The sequence below is a fragment of the Oratosquilla oratoria genome, chromosome 2, assembly GCF_046742065.1.
Source record: "Oratosquilla oratoria isolate Oo_2021 chromosome 2, ASM4674206v1, whole genome shotgun sequence".
NCBI classification, from domain to species: domain Eukaryota; kingdom Metazoa; phylum Arthropoda; class Malacostraca; order Stomatopoda; family Squillidae; genus Oratosquilla; species Oratosquilla oratoria.
Window position 1 is genome coordinate 13,087,869 of NC_134778.1, and position 18,679 is coordinate 13,106,547.

An 18,679-nucleotide genomic window follows, 5' to 3' on the forward strand; every position below is an offset into this window, starting at 1 on the left:
TGTATATTTTTCTAATAGTTTATATTGTAACAACTTTATTTTAGAAGAAACACTATTTCAGTAATATTTGGCAGGTGAAATAAGCTTTACATATGGAAGTGAGGGTGTATTTTACTTGAGCTGGTTCCACAAAATGACTTCAAGTTGGATATAGGATTGCTCTGTTATGAAGGAGCAAAGAAATACAAATTGATTTGATGCATCTACTGCATGTAATACTGGATTATATGTGTCACACTTTCCTGTTGCAGATAGACAAGCAAGAGGAAATTATTGTAACTGAAAGTGTCTCTCTGTCGAAGGGTTTGCCAGAAACCCAGGAAGCCAAAGAAGTTGTGGAGTCAGGAAGAGCATCCCAAAGGAAAGAGCCACAAGAAGTGTCTCATCAATGTTCAGAGTGTAGTAAGGTGTTCAAAGCAAAACCTAAACCAAAACAGCATTCTGGAGCCCAGAACCTTAATCAGCCAACGTTTTGCCCCACCTGTAGTAAGACAGTGTTAGCTGAATTAATTGATTCCATTAAGAATGAAAATATTGGCAGACCAGTGACCAGTTCCAATAAAACAGATTTACAGACAAAGGCAAAGAATACAAACCTGAAAGAATCACGTAGGTTTGAATGCCGTAAGTGTAGGGCTGTATTTCGGCAGTACAACATTTATCGTGTTCATCTGCTTAGCCATAGTTTGGGGCATTTGTATAGATGTAACCATTGCAATGAAGATTTTAGGTTGAAGACTTTCCTGAAGAAACATTTGGTGGATTGTGCTGCTGACCTTCCCTTTACTTGTGTGCGTTGTGGTACAGGTTTTTCTTTCCCATTTCTCCTAAAAGACCATCTCTTGTTACATTCCAAACAGCAACCCTTGGTCTGCTTTGTATGCTTATCACCCTTTATTGGGCGTGATGAACTAGAAGAACATTTGTTGCAACATGTGGGTGAAGCATCGTATGGGTGTAATAGATGTGATGCAAGGTTTGTTGAACTGGAAGTGTTGAAAGAACACTTATTGACTCACAAAGACCCGGCCCTAAATATTTTGCCTAATAGTCCGTCATCAGCAGACCTAGAAGAGGCTTTAACTGATGAAGATGCAACCAAAGAAGAGTCGGAGTCTGCTGAAGTAAAAGGGGGTCGTATGCTGCGCTGTGTTCAATGCAGTCAAGATTTCCATAACCATAATGAACTAAATGACCATATTTTAAGCCACAGAGAGGAAGGTGACGGAAGTTTCGAGGACGGAGCCTCAGAGGCATCAGACAAGGAGTTCATTCTATCTTACAGGTGTCCCCAGTGTGGAGATGTATTTACTAGTAAAGAGGAGATAGCATCACACTGGGCTTCGCACTGCTCAGAAGAGAAAAAAGAGCACAAATGTCCATATTGCTTAAAGATTCTGTGTTCTGCATCTTCATTGAAAAGACACATGATGATTCATAGTGCCTGTAAACCATTTAAGTGTACTCGATGTTCCAGTTCTTTTGACTCGGATGTCATGTTAAATGCCCACATGATGAACCATAATGAGGACTTACCATTTAAATGTGAAGTCTGCCAGAAAGGATTTAAAAATAGCAAATCCTTAAAACATCATGAATCTATTCACAACAAGAAGAGCCCTCATAAGTGTGGGGAATGTGATGCTGAATTCATTTTTAAGAAAGATTTGAGGAAGCACAAAAAGGAAACTCATTCTCGGGAACCACCTCCTCACAAATGCCCTCACTGTAAGAGAGCCTTTATGAAAGAAGGGACCCTTAGTCGTCACTTGATTCAAAATCACAATATGAATCCACTTCAGTGTTCTCAGTGCCATGCTTTATGCAAGGATCATACCAAGTTGAAGGAACACATGAAAGTTCATGCAACATCTCAGGCAATTACTCATCCTTCAGGGAATTCAGTTGCTGCACCACACGACCAAAATCCTTCTAATTCTAAACAGGATGTCGTGGAAGAAAGTGAGGTGAAATCCACATTACAGGAAGAGGTAGTCTATAGTGTGATGCACCTGTGCTCCTTGTGCAATCAGTTCTTCAAGGATGAAACAGAATTGCAGTTGCATCAAGAAATGCACATTGCTACACAAGCTCTGGCTGCTGCACAACAGCTCTCTAAAACTCAACTAGAAAATCAAAAAGAAGAATTTGTAGGGAAACATTTCAATGAGGTAGGTGTGCTTACTTTGCATCAGTGTCAGCTATGCTTGTCATTGTTCAAGGATGACGTATCTTTGAAGGAGCACATAAAAGTACAGCATACCCCTCCCCCTGGAGTGAAAACTCTGGTTATTGTACAAAGTCCAGGCAAATCAAGTATATCTTCTAAGGAAGAGAATGTCATAAAGTTAGCACATGATCATTATATCATCAAAACTTTGCACCAGTGTTCCATATGTAGAGCTTCATTTGCCGATGCCAGTGTCCTTCAGCAACATGCCAAAATACACAGTGAGGGACATCAGAAAGCACCTGATGTGGGCAGATCTGAGCCTCATAGTATGGGGAAGTCAGTATCACCAAGTGATGGGAGGCCAAATGTCCATAAGGGGAACCCAAAGGAGGGAAAGTTGAAGGTACTCGGTAAGGGGAGCCCAGCTCATTCTGGTAAGGGGAGCCAGAAAGACCGTCATAGTAAGGGATCCAGTAAAGAAACATTAAAGGTCCATGGTTCAGAAAACCCTAAAGCTTATGTTGACATAAATTTCAAGAGTAGCGAAGGGAATCTGATGTTGCATGGTGAGAACACAAAGGTGTTTGGAGTGGGAAGCACAAAAGCAGTTGATCAGAAAAACTCTGCAGCCTCCGATGAAGGGAGCCCAGAAATCCACAGTGAAGCACCCTGCAAAGATGAGAAATCCAAAATTCATAGAAAAGGAAGCCTGAAGAGCAATAACGAGGGTGGTCCAAATACTGTAGGTGATGAGAACTCGAAAGCTTCAACCAAAGATCTTGACAAAGGAAATTTGAAAGTCACTGATGAAAAGACCTCTAAGATACATGGAGAGAGGAACCCAAAGGCATCTGGTAAGAGGTCAAAGACAAGTGACACGAGCAGCCCAAAGTCGCAGAGTACCAGACGTGGACAACGTGACAAGAGTCCGAAGGTAGGACAGAGCCATGAAGGCATGAAAGCACATAATCAAGGTAACCAGAAAAATTTGAATAAGAGTGAGTCAATGATAGCTAGTGAAGGAAATATAGAAATTCCAAATGGTGATTGCTCGAAAAAGCAGCATGGGGATAACCAGAAGTTAGAGATAGGTGATAACCCATGCACACAGCATAAGGATAGTATGAAAGTAGAAAGGAATAGCACCAAAATTGCTTCAAGTAGTGATAATGTGAAAGCAGAAAAGAGTAGCACCAAAATTGCTTCAAGTAGTGATAATGTGAAAGCAGAAAAGAGTAGCACCAAAATTGCTACAAGTAGTGATAATATGAAAGCAGAAAAGAGTAGCACCAAAATTGCTTCAAGTAATGATAATAAGAAAGCAGAGAGGAATAGCACCAAAAATACTCCAAGTAGTGACAAACAAAAGTCTAACAAGAGTGATAATTCAAAGTCAAATGACAGGGATAATCCAAAGAATTTGGGTGGTGAGTATCCAAAGGTAAATAGGGATGAAAACCATAAGACTAGCAGAAGTGATAACTCTAAAAGTCAAAGTAGTGATAATTCTAAGGGCAAGAGTTGTGATAACCTTAAAGATAAAAATGGCGATAAATCACAAAGCCAGAGTGATGATAATGCTAAGAGTCATACTTACGGTAATTCTAAGAAAAAGAGCGGCGGCAAATCTAAGGCCCAGAGTGTTGGTAACGCTAAGACTCAGAATGATGATAAAAAGAAGACTCACAAATGTCAAAGTGGTGATAATTCAGAGGTACAGATCAACAAAATTCCAGATGCACAGGGTGACAATAAACTGGATGTATCAAGTAGTAGAAAATCAAAGTCTAATGACATTAAGGCCAAAAATGGTGTCAAGCACAAGCCAGAGGGTAATCATAAAGTACGAACTTTGAGTGAGGGGAATGCAGAAGCTCATCCTAATCTGGAAGTGCCAGACGAAGATAAGAATGAAGGGAACCAGCAAATGCCGAGTGGTAGTAATCCAGAAAAGCTTGTTGCAGGGGATTCTAATGTGCAAAGTAATTGTAGCCTAAAAGACATCCCAAAGACAGAGAGGGAAGCTAATGAAAAAGGGCTGAGTGATGACTCAGCAATTCAAAGTGATTGCAACCAGAAGGGATACACTGGCAATAATCTTGAAGGGGAAAGAGGTGATTATTCAAAAGAACAGACAGGTGACAATCCCAGGGTTGAGAAGGAAGAGGACAAGATCTGTAGTACAAACCTCAGATTACAGGATAGTGGCTCATCAAAGCTCTCAAATGATAGGAACCCAAAAAAAGAGGAGAGAGAGAACCTAAAAGCTCATTCTGAAGATAAAGAGGAGAAAGAGAATCCAAAAGCACATTCTGAAGGTCTGGAAACTAGTGGCGATGGTAACCCAAGGACACCAAGTCCAAAAAATCCTCAAATAGAAAATAGTGAGAATGCAAAAAGTCATAATTGTAATAGCACAAAAGCACAAAGTAATGGACCAAAGAAGCTTAATAGCCCAAAGGTACAGAGTTCTGTTATCTTGAAGGATACCCAGAGCTGTAGTAAAGCGAAGGTACATGATGGGGATAATCCTAAAGCTGGGATTGACTGTGATAGTAACATAGAAATGTCTTGTGATGATAACCTGAAAGAGGTGACTAGTAGTAATGTAAAAGTGGAAGCTAAGGATAACTCAGAGATGGAGGGAGAAGGAAAGGAAAAAGTAGAAAGTAATAGGAAGATGGCAACAAGTGTTAAGGTAAAGAATGTGACAAGTCCAGTGCATCCAAGAACAAAGAGTAGTGACCAAACAGAAAGCAAGACAAGGAATGTATGTGTACAGAAAAGTGAAAATTTGGTGAAACAGAATAAGAGCAGTCTGGTAATACAGAGTGGCACTGATCCAGTGGCTCATGTTGAAAATGATGCAGGTGCACATAACATTGATACGAGTGTTCAGAGTGGTGATATAAGGGAACAGAATGGAGGCTGCATGAAAGGAGAAAATAGTGGCACGGTAGAAATACAGGATGAGTTGAGGCAGCAGCAAAACCCAGAGGCTTTACCTGAAAGTCCATCTGCTGCAGCAAGATTAAACATGGTTCAGGTGGATTCACAGGAGATTAAGGTATGTGAGGTGGAAAATGATAAAGAAGTATTATTGATGGATTGGCCATTTGGATTTCAAAACCAGCTTTGTTACTGATCTATCAATGTAGCTAGAGAATTAATTAATTTTTAATTATATTTGATTATACAATTCCCCTTAGAAATATGGAAACATTACAATAATCAGGTCTTAGATTGTCCCAGTCATTTTTTTGCACTGATAAAATTGATAACAGAAATTAGAGGGGGTGGGGTGAGGATGTGTATAAAATTGCCCTAACATGAAGTAGTTGTGCCAGAAGAGTGTTATATCACTAAACCTGCAAGACCAACAGGAAGAAAAAATCCAGACTTTCTTCTTTTCTATGCAGAAGGTTGGACCTGAAGTGTCAGTTGTAAATAGTCAGAGTCACAATGCCTTTAAGTCAGAGGACTCACCTGAGCATCAGCAAGCTGAAGGCACTAAGGTGAGCACAGATGAATGTTTTCTCCCTGTATGTGATGTATACTACATAGAACTTGCAATTGATTTTTTATAGTAATGGTGCATTATAGTTGACATTTTTCTTTAGATTCCTCATAAAAGCTTTGTCATTTGTTTTTATCAAAGGCTTGTGTGTAATGTATTCCACTGTAATGCATGTAGAAAATTAACACTGATATATCAGTAAATTAAAGCAGAACTGTCCATATGGCTAAAATTATGTTTGTCTACAATCACCCTGTGTTGGGTGATTGTGTAAGTTATGATAACATTGGTCATAATTGTCACCTTCAGTTTCACTTATTGGAAGTGCACATCCTCACAGTAGCCAGCAACAGACTTTGGGCCCTTCCATACATTTCTGGGGTGGGTCGGTGTTGTATAAGTGTGGGGCTGTTTCTATATCATGGTAGTGTATATCTCAAATATATTTCACTATATAACTAGTAGTAGGAGGGAATATTTGCCAGTTGTGAAATGGACAAAACATGATCACAGTTGATAGAGACAGGTCTTGGGCCTAGTCCAGAGATTGAACATCAGCCTCTTGGGGTTGTGCCCCAAAGTGAAACAAGGCTGTTGACAAATTTTGAAGATGGATAGGAGGTGGTGGTTCACTTTGCTGGACCATCTCTTGGAGGTACTCATTGTTGCTCCCATTGTACAGGTTATATCAACTCACTTCAAGGATTTTCATCATATCCTTGTAGATCTGTCACAGTATTCGGTTATGTTAGGTGACTAATCTGCCCTCGTAGAGGAATGCTGAAATACTTTTAACATTGTTGCCATTCTTTTCTGCTGCCCTTATTAAATTTCCTTCACCCCAGCACCACACCATGGACTCCACCTCTTTATCTTCCTTGTATAGTATTGCTGTGGCAGCAGAACCATAACATTATGGTTGAAGGGCAATTAAATGGGGGTATAATGATGAGACTGGCAGGCCCCTTTTTTATTTTGTAAGAAGTTTTGCTGAAAGGGGGGGTTCTTGAAGGATGATTCCAACAAGAAACTCAAGTAATCGAGTCAGTGAATGTCCAGTATTCAACAAAAGAAGTACCTGCTCCCTGTGCCCACCCAAAAGAAATGTAAATAATCAATTCAAATAATGATAATTAATTCATGACAGTATATTTAATACATGGTAGGGAGGCCTTTTCTTTTCTTTATCATCTGTAAACATCTTGGTAGAATGGGGCAAGGTTTTCAATGTGCTGGCAGTTTAGATTGTCCGAGGATTTTTGGATGGCTACCTGCAGTTTGGGTACAGAGCTGACATCCTTCCTCTTTCTCTTGATGGTCAGAGATTTTCTGTTGTGTTTAAATCAGGACTGTTCCTGGAAGGTCCTATATAAAAAGTTACCTGGCAGTTATTAAGCCACTGACACAGGGGCACTGTCCTTCTGGATCACCTTGGGCCCAGTGCATTTGAAAACCTCAAGGTCACACAGTAGCTCTCAAAGGCACTATTTTTGTCAAGCACCTAATTCCTCACTCATTCATCCATGTAACTCCCACTTCTCAAAGACTTCATCTAAAACACATTTAGAGTTCTCTTTCTGCCTCCTTTAAAAGTCTGTCCTGTACAGTGTTGTAGGCACAATCACCCCTTCATATAATCTCATTACATCCGTCATCATATGCCTATTTCTTTGCCCCAAGACATATACTTGCTTCCATCACTCTACAGTTTACCTCCACCCTCATTCCTCCATTCCCTGCTACATATGACTCAAAACACTTGAAACTATCCACTTCCTCTCACCTTTCTCCTTTAAGATTTACCTCCAACTTAATGCTACCCTCACCACTCGTACATCTCATCACCTTATTTTCACCCACATCCACTGTCAACTTTCTATCACATACCTTCACAAACTTTATGATTAACTACAAGCAATGAATGGCTCATCTACTTTCATCCTCTCTCTCTAACCATCTCTTACCTCCTATACTACCATATCTATGTACACATTTTACAACCAAGGTGCAGCCCATCCTTCACATTGAACTGCTCACTCTCATTATTCCCTACCCTAACACAAGCTTTACTGCTCGTGTAGGAGCTTTTGACTGCCCTAAACAGCTTTCTTTCTATTGCTTATACTTGCACTACCTCACACAATGCCTTGCTTCTCTTGCTCAGTAATTCACCACCACTACTCACTCCCACATGTGACCCCAAATAGTTAAAAATCTTCATTTCATCCAGCCTTTCACCTGCAACCCACCACTGTCATCATTGCTTGTATACTCATCACCTTTTGCCCATAGGAAAGCAGTGCAGAATAACTCTAAACAACCAAATCTCAGGAATAAAAATGCAGTACGGTGCAGACCCTGAAGGTGCATTACTTTTACTGTTCAGCCTCCTCATGAGTGATCTCCCAACTCCAAAACCAGAACTAAAGACCAATGTTCTCTCATATCCAGATGACCTGACAATAACAACCTTGCAGTAAATACAAAAAGCAGTCAAGAACACCCAAGCGTACTTGAACAAACTGGAACAATGGTTCAACAATAACAGAATGGAAGCCTACCCAAGAAATCAAAAGGGGTGTTGCTCACACCAGATAACTATGAATTAAAATAATAATAATAATAAATGAAAAAATAATGCACCATATAGTAAAATGAAATGGCCTTATCCTTCCATTGGAAAAGAACCCTTAATTTCTGGGCCTCACATTTGATACTTGTATGAATTTCAGCCTACATATCGAACACCTGACAGCAAGAATCAACAAGAAAACTAGCCTATTCTAAACTAATGCAAGCACTGACTTGACAACAGAAACTAATAAATCATCACTGCAATTCTTAATCTTGGCTATGCTTCCACAGCATGGTTTCTAACAGACAGCAAGAATATCACAGATAAATCATCAAGCAATTCATAACCTTGGGTATGCCTCCACAGCATGGTTTCTAACAATCAGCACAAAGATCACAGTTATTATTATATTACATTTATAGATATCCAATCCCCAGACTGGGCTATTGACTGCATGTTATTGTGCAGTATTATAATTGCACAATAGTATAGTAAGGGTTGCCCTTACAGACTAGAGTCATGCATAATTTTTTCTATGTTAGAGTGAAATATCAAAAAGAGGAATGGTGCTTTTGTAGTGCAACTATGCCTCCATTATGCTGTTCTCTCTTAACCTCTTTAATATGAGTCGAATATTCATGTGCAAGTGTTAGGCTGCCTGATGTATGATGATTCAGTGATGCATCACAATATACGTGTTATGAAAAGACAAGGCAATGAAAGGAGAAAATGTGTGTGTGTGTGTGTGTGATGATTTATGAACATTTCACCGTGACTATTTATAGCAGTCCTATCTCCTTTATTCATTCATGTAGTAATAATCAGCTTTTACTGAGAAATGCTTTTTATGACAAGCTTGCATAAGTAAACCATAATCTCTACGCTGCATGTATTTACATAGTTGTATCTTACAGGAAGGGGAGCTATGCTCGTGGTGTCCCGTCATTGTATTTTGCAGTGTCTAGTTTGCTCTTAAATTCTTGTATGGTTTTTGCACACACTATTGTTTTGTCCAGTTTGTTCCAAATGTCAACCACTCTGTGTGAATTTTTTTTTTCTCTGATCTCATCTATAACTGGCCTTTTTAATTTTTTTAATTTTTTTATTCCTTGTATTTCTCTTGTCCTAGTTTAGTAAGTCCTTACTATCAAAGACTTCCGTGCCTTTCGTGATTCTGTAGATGGTCACTAGGTCGCCTCCTTCTCTTCTTTGTTCAAAAGTCGGTAATTTCAATTTAGCCAGTCTCTCCTCATATGACAGGTTGTATTTACCCAATTATATTATATGGGAAGGGGAGCTATGCCCATAGTGACCCGTCTTTGTATCTCTCAGCATCTAGTTTGTTCTTAATTCTTGTATGGTTTTTGCACACACTATTATTTTGTCCAATTTGTTCCAGACATCCACCACTCAGTGTGAAAAAACATTCTTTTTCAGATCTCTTCTATAACTCTCCTTTTTGAGTTTCTTTTCATGTCCTCTTATTTTTCTTTTATCCCACTTAATAAGTCTTCTCTGTCAAGGACTTCCATGCCTGTCATGATTCTGTAAATTGCCAACAGATCTCCACTTTCTCCTCTTTGTTCCAGGGTTGGTAGTTCCAGTTTAGACAGTCTTTGTATGTCAATTTTGAAAGTGTTGGTGCCATCTTTGTTGTTTCTCTTTGGATTCTTTCTAATTTCTTTATATTATTTTTAGTGCTGGGTGTCCATAGTGTTGCAGTGTACTCCAATCTTGGTGTTATCAGTGTGACTAACATTTTTTTACTATTACTTTATCCATGTAATTTAAAGCCACCTTTATTGATCTTAGTAAATTGTAGGTTTCGCTATTTTGTTTATATATACGTTTGGTGACATGTCTTTGTTGATAATTACTCCTAGGTCCTTTTCAGAACTGACTTTTTTTTTTTTACCTCCTTTGTACCAAATTTATATTGTCGTTTTATTTTTTTTTTTTTTTTTTTTTTTTTTTTTTTTTTTTATATACTTCAAATTCCATTATACTACATTTCTTGATGTTGAAGTTCACTTCACACTTTTGATTCCATTCCCAGACTTTGTCCAGGTGCAGTGATTCAGTCTTTTTCTGTACAGTACTTTCTTTATTAGTTTTGTGTCATCTGCAAAGAAGTTCATATAACATTCCACACATTCATAAATGTCATTTATATATATGGCAAACATTTTTGGAGCTAATACAGGTTGAGTTTTTATCTCTAAGTACCACCCTCATTTTTCTCCCATGCAAGAAATCTTCCATTTCCATAAATTTCATTGTACATCTGTTATTTTGAGTTTTTGTAATAGTTTTTTGTGTGGTACTTTATCAAATGCCTTTTGTAAATCCAGTAAAGCACAATCTGCCCATCCACTCCTTTCTTGCAATATATCTAACCTTGAATAAAAATAAATAAAGTTTGTGGCACATGATCTTCCTTGTCTAAAGCCAGATTGTTTTGGATTCAGTATATTTTCTTTCAGATGTTTAATCCATCTAATTTTGATAACTTTTTCACATATTTTAGCTATTGTGCTTGTAAGGGAGACTGGTCTATAGTTTGTTGGATCTTCTTTATTTCCCCCTTTATATATTGGTACAATATTTCCATTTTTCTAATTTTGTGGTACCTTTTCTTCTTTGAGTGAGCAGTCTATTATCTTAAATATTTTGTCTGTTAGTTCATCTATACATTCTTTTAGTATCCAATTTGTAATTCCGTCCAGGTCATGTGATTTTCTGACATCAAGGTTTATTATTAGGTCCCTTATTTCATTCTATGTCACAATTATTTCTTTTATTGGGGGATCTTTCTCCCTTTCCTTCATCCCAATTTTGTGTATTTTCCTTTGTGAATACAGATTTAGAATGTTTATAATTTCAGCCATTTCTGCATCTATATATTCCACATTCCCTTGCCGCAGTTTCTCTATTTCCTGTTTATTTTTTTAACTTACCATTTACATATCTGTAGAATAATTTAGGTTGATCCTTACATTTGTCTATTATGTTTATTTTTATATAGTTTATTTTTTCTTCCCTTGATATTTTTACATATTCATTTCTTAGTTTGATATATATTTGCCACTTAGCCATTTTTTTGTCTATATTCTATCTTTTCCAAGCTTTGTTTCTATCTTTTGCCTCATATTTTTTGTTGTACCAGCATTTAATGTACGCCTTTTTCTGTTTTTGCTTTGGTACATATTTATCTATTCCTTCATTATAGGTTTCTTCTATTATTGTCCATTTCTCTTTCATCTTTGTTTTCCCAATTCACTTTTTGTTGAACATTAGTCTTACCTTTCTGTTTTTCTCATTTCTTCCCAAATAAACCTCCTCTTTTAGTTTGAACTCAATTAGTATATGCTCACTTTTCCCAACTGGTGTCATGTATTTCATTTTATCCACAATTTCAGGCTCTGATGTAAATATTAATTTTGATCTTGATGGTACTTCATTATTTCTGTATCTGGTATTTTCTTTTACCTGTTGAGTCATTGTGTATTCAATGGTCATGTCCAGTAGTATATTTCCCTAAAGGTCCTCTCCACCTTTCACTGTCATCTCTTCCCAATATATTTCTTTAGAGTTAAGGTCACCCATAATTACTAAGTTTCTTCCAGAATTTCATTTAATGCATGCCTTGTGTCTTCCAACATTTTGGAATGGTCACTCTCTGTCCAAGAATATATTAGTGGGGGCACATATATCACTACAAATTTTCTACTTTTCATGTCACTTGTTTTTAACTTTTATCATAATCAATTCCACATTATTATTTCCTTCTGTTATCTTGATCATATTTAAGCCTTTCTTAGTAAAAAACATGACTCTTCCACACTGTTTCTCCTCTCTATTTTTTATCCAGTAATTATATAAACTGTGTCCCACAGTATTAGGTGGTAGTGGACCTTTTAATTGTATCTCCACAATTCCCAGTATATCTGATTTCATTTTTGCCAGATAGTTTAGTTAATTCAGTCCTGAAATCAAGCCATCTATGTTGGTATACATAATTTTTTATTTTTTTCCTTTTTCTTTTTTGTTTCCTGTGTTTCCCATATATATATATATATATATATATATATATATGTGTATATATATATATATATATATATATATATATATATATAAATATAAATGTATATACATATATATTAAATATATATACAATTTTCTCAGCCTCAGGCCCAGTACTAAAAAAAAAATCCTTCTTTTTGGTCTGTTCTCTAGTTTTTTTTTCATTTGCTTCATTTCTTATTGTCTTTTTCATCTCTTTTTCTTCATTGCTCATTTCTTTTTTTTAGTTGTATATTTTTGTAATTTTTGCTCTTTACCAACTTTGTTGTTTTTGTTAGTACTGCTGTCATTTGAGACCTTAGTTTAATTTTTAGTGGTCTATTTTTTTCCTTTTAGAATAGAGTCCCATTCTATGCACTTCCTCTATTTCCTTTTCCATTTCTTGCCCATCCTCTTGTATCTCTTTCAGAATTTCTTTTGCAATTTCTTTCTCTTTTTCTCATATCTAGCTACATTGTGTTTTTCTTTAATACCATAAACTTCTATACAGTTTTTTTTGTGTCTGACCCAATTTTCTTTGTCTTTAATTACTTTAATGACTGTTTCTTTTGCATTTTCTTCCACTTGTACAATTCCTTTAAAAGTTAATTTTTTGTTTGCTTGTTCCACTATCCATTGATTTTCTATTTCTTGGAAAACTGTCATTTTATTGTTTCTCCATTCTCGGTCACTGCTTGTATTTGTTCTTTTATTTCCTTTTTCAAAGCCTTGTTTTTGTTTGTATCTTCATTTTTCATTCTTCTCTCACTTTTGACTATGTTTAATTCCTTTTTTATATCATTAAGCTACCTGTTTGTTTAAACATTTCTTCTTTTCAGATCAATCACTTCTTTATACGTTGCCCTGTATTCAGCTTTCAGATCTATAATTTAATTTATTAGTTCTGAAATATCCTGATTTCTTAGAATATTTTTATACCATGTTTCACTTTCCAAATCTATATTTCTACCTAGTATTCCACTTTCTTTTTACAAACCCTGAAAGTGTTACACTTTCATACCTTTGGTTTGTCTTCTGTGTTTCCATGGTGCAACTTTTTTTATGACATAAGTTAGATTCAACCCTCCTTACATCCAGTCTTTTCTGCTGGTTTACTATATTTTTGTCTATCTTCATCGTCATCATCCATTTTATATTTTAACCAGTAAGTGAAATTATTATATCATTTTGGTCACTTGATAAACAAAGCTTCCTTACCATGTAATACCTGAAAAGGCCAACTCCTGCCTCATATTACTACAGCAACCAAAGGGTTGACACAGAGAGGGATTGATAGAGAGTGAGATGGAGAATAAGACAGGGGAGCTGGGAGGGAAAAATTTGATAGGCCTGTGTGAGCACACACACGCAGTTGGTATCATATGGGAAGGTTTATGTGAATGAAGATGAAACTGAGAAGGGAGATGTGCTCTTTTTGTGCATATGGGTTTGGTAGTGAGAAGAGTGTAGAAGAAAGATTTTTTGGATAGATTTAAATGAGTGCTTTATAGAGTTTTGGGAGGAATGTCAGTGTAGTAGTGCTGGGAGATCTTAGTGCTAGAGTAGGGGATGGAGTGGTTGGGAATTTTGGAGTGCTTGGTAAAAATCATGGTGGAGAGTTCATGATAGCCAACACAGTGTTGAAGAAAGTCAAGTGTAAGTACACATGGGAAAGGGTGGTGGATGAAAAGTGGTTGATGAGGCATTAATGGACTATGTAGTGGTATCCAAAGGAAGGATATAAAGAGTTCTGGATGTCCTTGTTATTAGGGCAGAGAATTGGAGAAAGTCAGATAATTTTCTGGGGGAAGGTAAGTTGAGAGTGGAGGATAAGTGGAGAAAGAGGAAAAAGGTAGAGAGGTGCTTAGAGTCAGTATTTCAAATGAGAAAGAAAAGGAGTAGGAATAGCAGTAGAAGCTGAGAGAAGAATGGGAGGTGTTGAAGAATAGAGATGTGGAATGGGTGTATTTCAAGGAGAAAATGTCAGAGTGTGCAAAGATGGTATGTGGAACAAGGAGGGTGGATGGGTAGTGAGTATTGGGATGAAGTGAAGAAAGTAGTAGAAGAGAAGAAGCAAGCATTTTGAGATTGGTTACAAAGTAGGACTTATGAAGCACATAAGAGGTTCAAAGAAAAAAGAAGGTAAGCAAAACATTAGATAAAGGTGGCAAAGAGAAGAGCAGATGTAGATTGGGGTAGGAGTATAACAGGAAAAAAGAAATTAAAAGAATAAAAATGTATATACAGTATATATTTTTTGAGGTTAGAGAGGAAGGGGGTGAGTCAGGTAGAGAGGAAGGTAAAAGGTGCAATTAGATATTAATGGAAGTGAAAGCAGTAAGGGTAGAGCATTTTAGAGAGCTGTTAAATGTGGAGGAGGATAGGGATTGATTGTGGTAACGGGAGGCATTAACCACTTCAATTCGAGAACGTCTACTTAGGCATCATGAGGTGTGAGTGGGTACACAAAGATGCCAGCATCGGCGTCTTGATCATATATTTTTTTGTAGCTGTACATAAGTTACCCCCAGATTCTGTGAATTGTTTTGATCATGTTTTCTATGTTTATTATTACTCAGAGTGAAAGAGAATAAGTAATACAGCAGTGACTTTATAATTTATAATGTGAATAGTGTAATGCAAATAACATATGGCAGCCGATGCTGCGCGCAAGAGTTAGAGTTGTACTGAAGTGATTAAGAATATGATGGAGATTGAAGAGGAAAATGGAAGAGATGTAAGGAAAGAAGATATACAGGGAGCGTTGAAAATGATGGGAGCTGGTAAGCCACCTGTGTTAGATGGGTATCATGTGGAGTATCTGAAGAAGGGAGGTACAATGATAATGGACTAGCCAGTGAGGTTGTTTAATGTGTGTCCAAGGGGAGGGAAAGTATTGGAGGACTGGAGTAGTGCCTATATAGATCTGCTTTGCAAAGGAAATGGGGATAAAGGAAAATGTGATTGTAGTAGTTTTAGATGGATTTTGTTGATTGTAGTTGGAAAGGCTTTTGGGAGGGTTTTAATTGAGAGGATTGTGAGAGGAACAGTAATTGGTGAGGATTTTAGTGTGTAGGAAAGGTAGAGGATGTGTGGATCAGATTTTTGTGCTAAGGCAGATTTATGAGGAGGCTTTGGCACAAGGTAATGATGTTTTTTGGGCTTATGGACTTGGAGAAGGTTTATGACAGGATAGACAGGAAGGCACTATTGGAAGTATTGCAGATATATGGGATTGGGAGAAAGTTGTTGAGGGCAGTCAATAATGTTTACATGAACAGTAATGCCTGTGTAAGGATTGGAAATGGAGAGAACAAGTGGTTTAAGGTAAAGGTGGGGTTATGTCAGAAGTGTGGCATGTCACCATGGCCGTTCAGTGTGTTCATGAATGGGATGGTATGGGAGGTGCATGCAAGGGAAATGGGAGTAGGGGATTGGAAGTGGTTGAAGATAGTAGTGAGAAATAGGAGGTGAGCTAGTTGTTTGTGGATGACACTGTGCTTGTAGTAGGGTCAGAGGATTAAGGCAGTTGGTGATGGAATTTGGGAAAGTATGCAGTGGGAAAAAGTTAAGAGTAAATGTGGGTAAATGTAAGGTGGTGAGATGTTCAAGGGGAAAGGATGGCAGTGAGTAGAAAGCAAGTCTTAAAGGAGAGAGGCTAGAGGAAGTGGACTGTTTTAAGTATTAGGAGATGCATGTGGCAGGAAAAGGAGGAGTTGGGGTGGAGATGAACTGTAGATTGAGTGAAGTAAGTAAATATCTTGGGGGTTTTTGAAAAGTTTTTTGAGAAATAGGGGCATCTGGGAATGGGTATAAAAAGAAGATTGTAAGAAGGGAGGATAGTGCCAAAGACACTGTATAGGGTGTAGCTTTGGAATTTAAGAGTGGTAGAAAGGAAAAGTTTAAATGTGTTTGAGATGAAGTGTCTGAGAGTTATGGTAGGGGTTACAAGGTTGAATAGAGTGAGAAACGAGGAGGTAAGGAGGAGAGCAGGGGTGGAAAGTGAATTGGCAGATAAGGCTAATGAAAGAGTATTGTGATGGTTGGAAAACATGGAAAGAATGAGAAGAAAAATTGACAAAAGAGGTGTGGAAGGCAGGTGGATTGAGTGAACATGTGGGGATGACCAAGGATTAGATGGATAGGGTGAAAGGGGCTTTGAGCAAGAGGGAATGTCAGTTGAGCAAAGAAAGGAGAAGGCAGGATATAGGGTGAGTGGAGTATGGTTGTGTATGGATGATATTTTGATGCAGCCCAAAGGTATTTCTCTCCATTTCTATTTTCTGCATGAGGGGATGGGGAGAGGGGGGGGGCAGTTGCTGTGTAAGTGAAGCAGCTGTGTTGTGAATGTACTGTGTCTTATTGCATTACAGAATGACCTCTCATTAATGGACTAAAAGGGGGGTAACTGTGTCCGTTGATGTGAATAATCCATTGATTTGGAGTGGTTTTTGGGTGGCATAGTGATTGCACAGCACTAAACAACAGCACCAAAAACACCGAAAACACAGCAAAAACACAGCATACACAGCCAATTAACGTCTGTTAATGAGAGGTAGTACTGTACTTCCAAACTGGGCATTGGGCAGGAAACGGGGATGACCATCCATGAGGAGTTTGGCAAGAATTAGACAAAGGTGGTGGACAGGAGTGGAATGGGTGGGAGTGGGTGTGTGACCTTATTATGGGGAAGAAGCCATATGTAGATAGAAAGACATATCGGAGCACTGAGGGTAATATTAGGATGTAACAAAACCAACCCAATTGTAACCTGCATACCGAACTCAAAGCCCTCCCCAAATACACCACATGAAAATGACAACCCAATTTTACATCAGAACCCTTCACACTTCATTTCACAAGCACCACCAATAGAATGCAACAAAAGAATTACACCAGCAGCATAATACTCAAACATTTATAAGAATGTACCACCTGTACCACACAAAATATCCACATAAAGACACACACACATTCAGATCACTAAATGAGCCCTTCAAGACAGATCACCAAACTGAAAACATGCCCCAGACATATACATCCCCAGAAAAAAACCCTCTCACATTTTGTGAGAATCACATTGGCACATTTGCACTTGGTATACCATTCATCATTGAAACTGTACCAACACATAATAGGCCTGGCCACAGATTGAAAATATCCCAGATTCAGCCACCACACAGAGGACATAGTACACTTTATACCACAGTGCCCTACACTAACAGTCCCTTGACAACAACATAATATGTTTTCTTTGAGTGGCTTGTGGATCCACCTGGAGGTCATTGCTTACCTGAGGGCTGGTCTTTGCAAGAGAGATCAGGATCAACATACTGATTAATACTAAGTAATTCATTAAGGTAAATAACTATCAACAAATGCTCACTTGTCTGTCATAGACAGCAGTGAACAAAAGTCATAATCATATAGCTTGCCACTTTAGTGAGGAGATAGGCAACTACTATGGAGTGCCTGCACCAACAAACTTACAATATCTTATCTGTCATTTCTTTCAGATAATTTGATTTTGAACCAGAATGTAAAACCCTTCAGATATTGCACATTTTGTTTAATCAAATTTTGAAAAATTTAAGTTCCACAGTACAGTAGAAGCCTGATTTAATGAATCCTTATTTAGTGGAAGCCTGATTTAATAGAAGTTTTAAATCAATAGTAGGATATTCTGGTTTAGCAGAAACATCTTCATTAAATGGGGCACTTTTCTGGTATCTGGCAGTGCAGGTGGGATCATTATAATGCAGCCCATAATGGTACTGTACAGTAGATTTATATACATTAATGTAATTGTGTACAGTACACTGTTGCTATAATATGTTTTTCTTACCATTTTCTTATTCTAAGGGCCAATGGTATTTAGTGTAAAGACTCAATATACTGTAACTGAAAAAGCCATTATCAGTAATGAACAGAAAAATTGATTTGGCAAACACTCCTTTGGCTAAATTTGTTTGCTCAATTGGGCCTCTACTGTATGTGTAATGTAAATTGCTTTCTTTACCTATGTTTGGACTATCATTATATCACTGTTGTCTGTTAGCGTTTTTTGTTTCTTTACATGTGTTAAAGAAGAGTGGAAGGGCTGATACCTGTTGAGTAGACATTCCATGTGCATTCAAAGCCCTCTTCCCTCCATCCATCCATCACATACTCTGTCTTCCTAACAAGATTATTCTATCCACTATTGCACTCTATAGATTTGTTTGTTTTTCCTTGGTCATTATTTTTATATGGCCAAACCATCTCGACATTCATTGTTCTACCTTATCTAACCTCCCTTACACTCTCATGCCGTCTAACTACAATTCCCCTTTCCTCTCTTCTTTTGTGAATT

General features: G+C 37.6%; 1 protein-coding gene across 4 annotated transcripts in view; it reads left to right on the forward strand.

Annotated features, from left to right (window-relative positions):
- LOC143037022 (uncharacterized) overlaps nt 1-18,679 on the forward strand; it is a 79,140-nt gene that overhangs the window by 42,306 nt on the left and 18,155 nt on the right. For 3 of the 4 annotated variants that reach the window (XM_076205128.1, XM_076205140.1, XM_076205134.1), the window contains exons 3-4: nt 252-5,240; nt 5,593-5,688. In XM_076205128.1, the coding sequence (XP_076061243.1) occupies nt 252-5,240; nt 5,593-5,688 (5,085 nt within the window). The remainder of the gene's footprint in view (nt 1-251; nt 5,241-5,592; nt 5,689-18,679) is intronic. The other variant, XM_076205143.1, reaches the window with a different exon arrangement.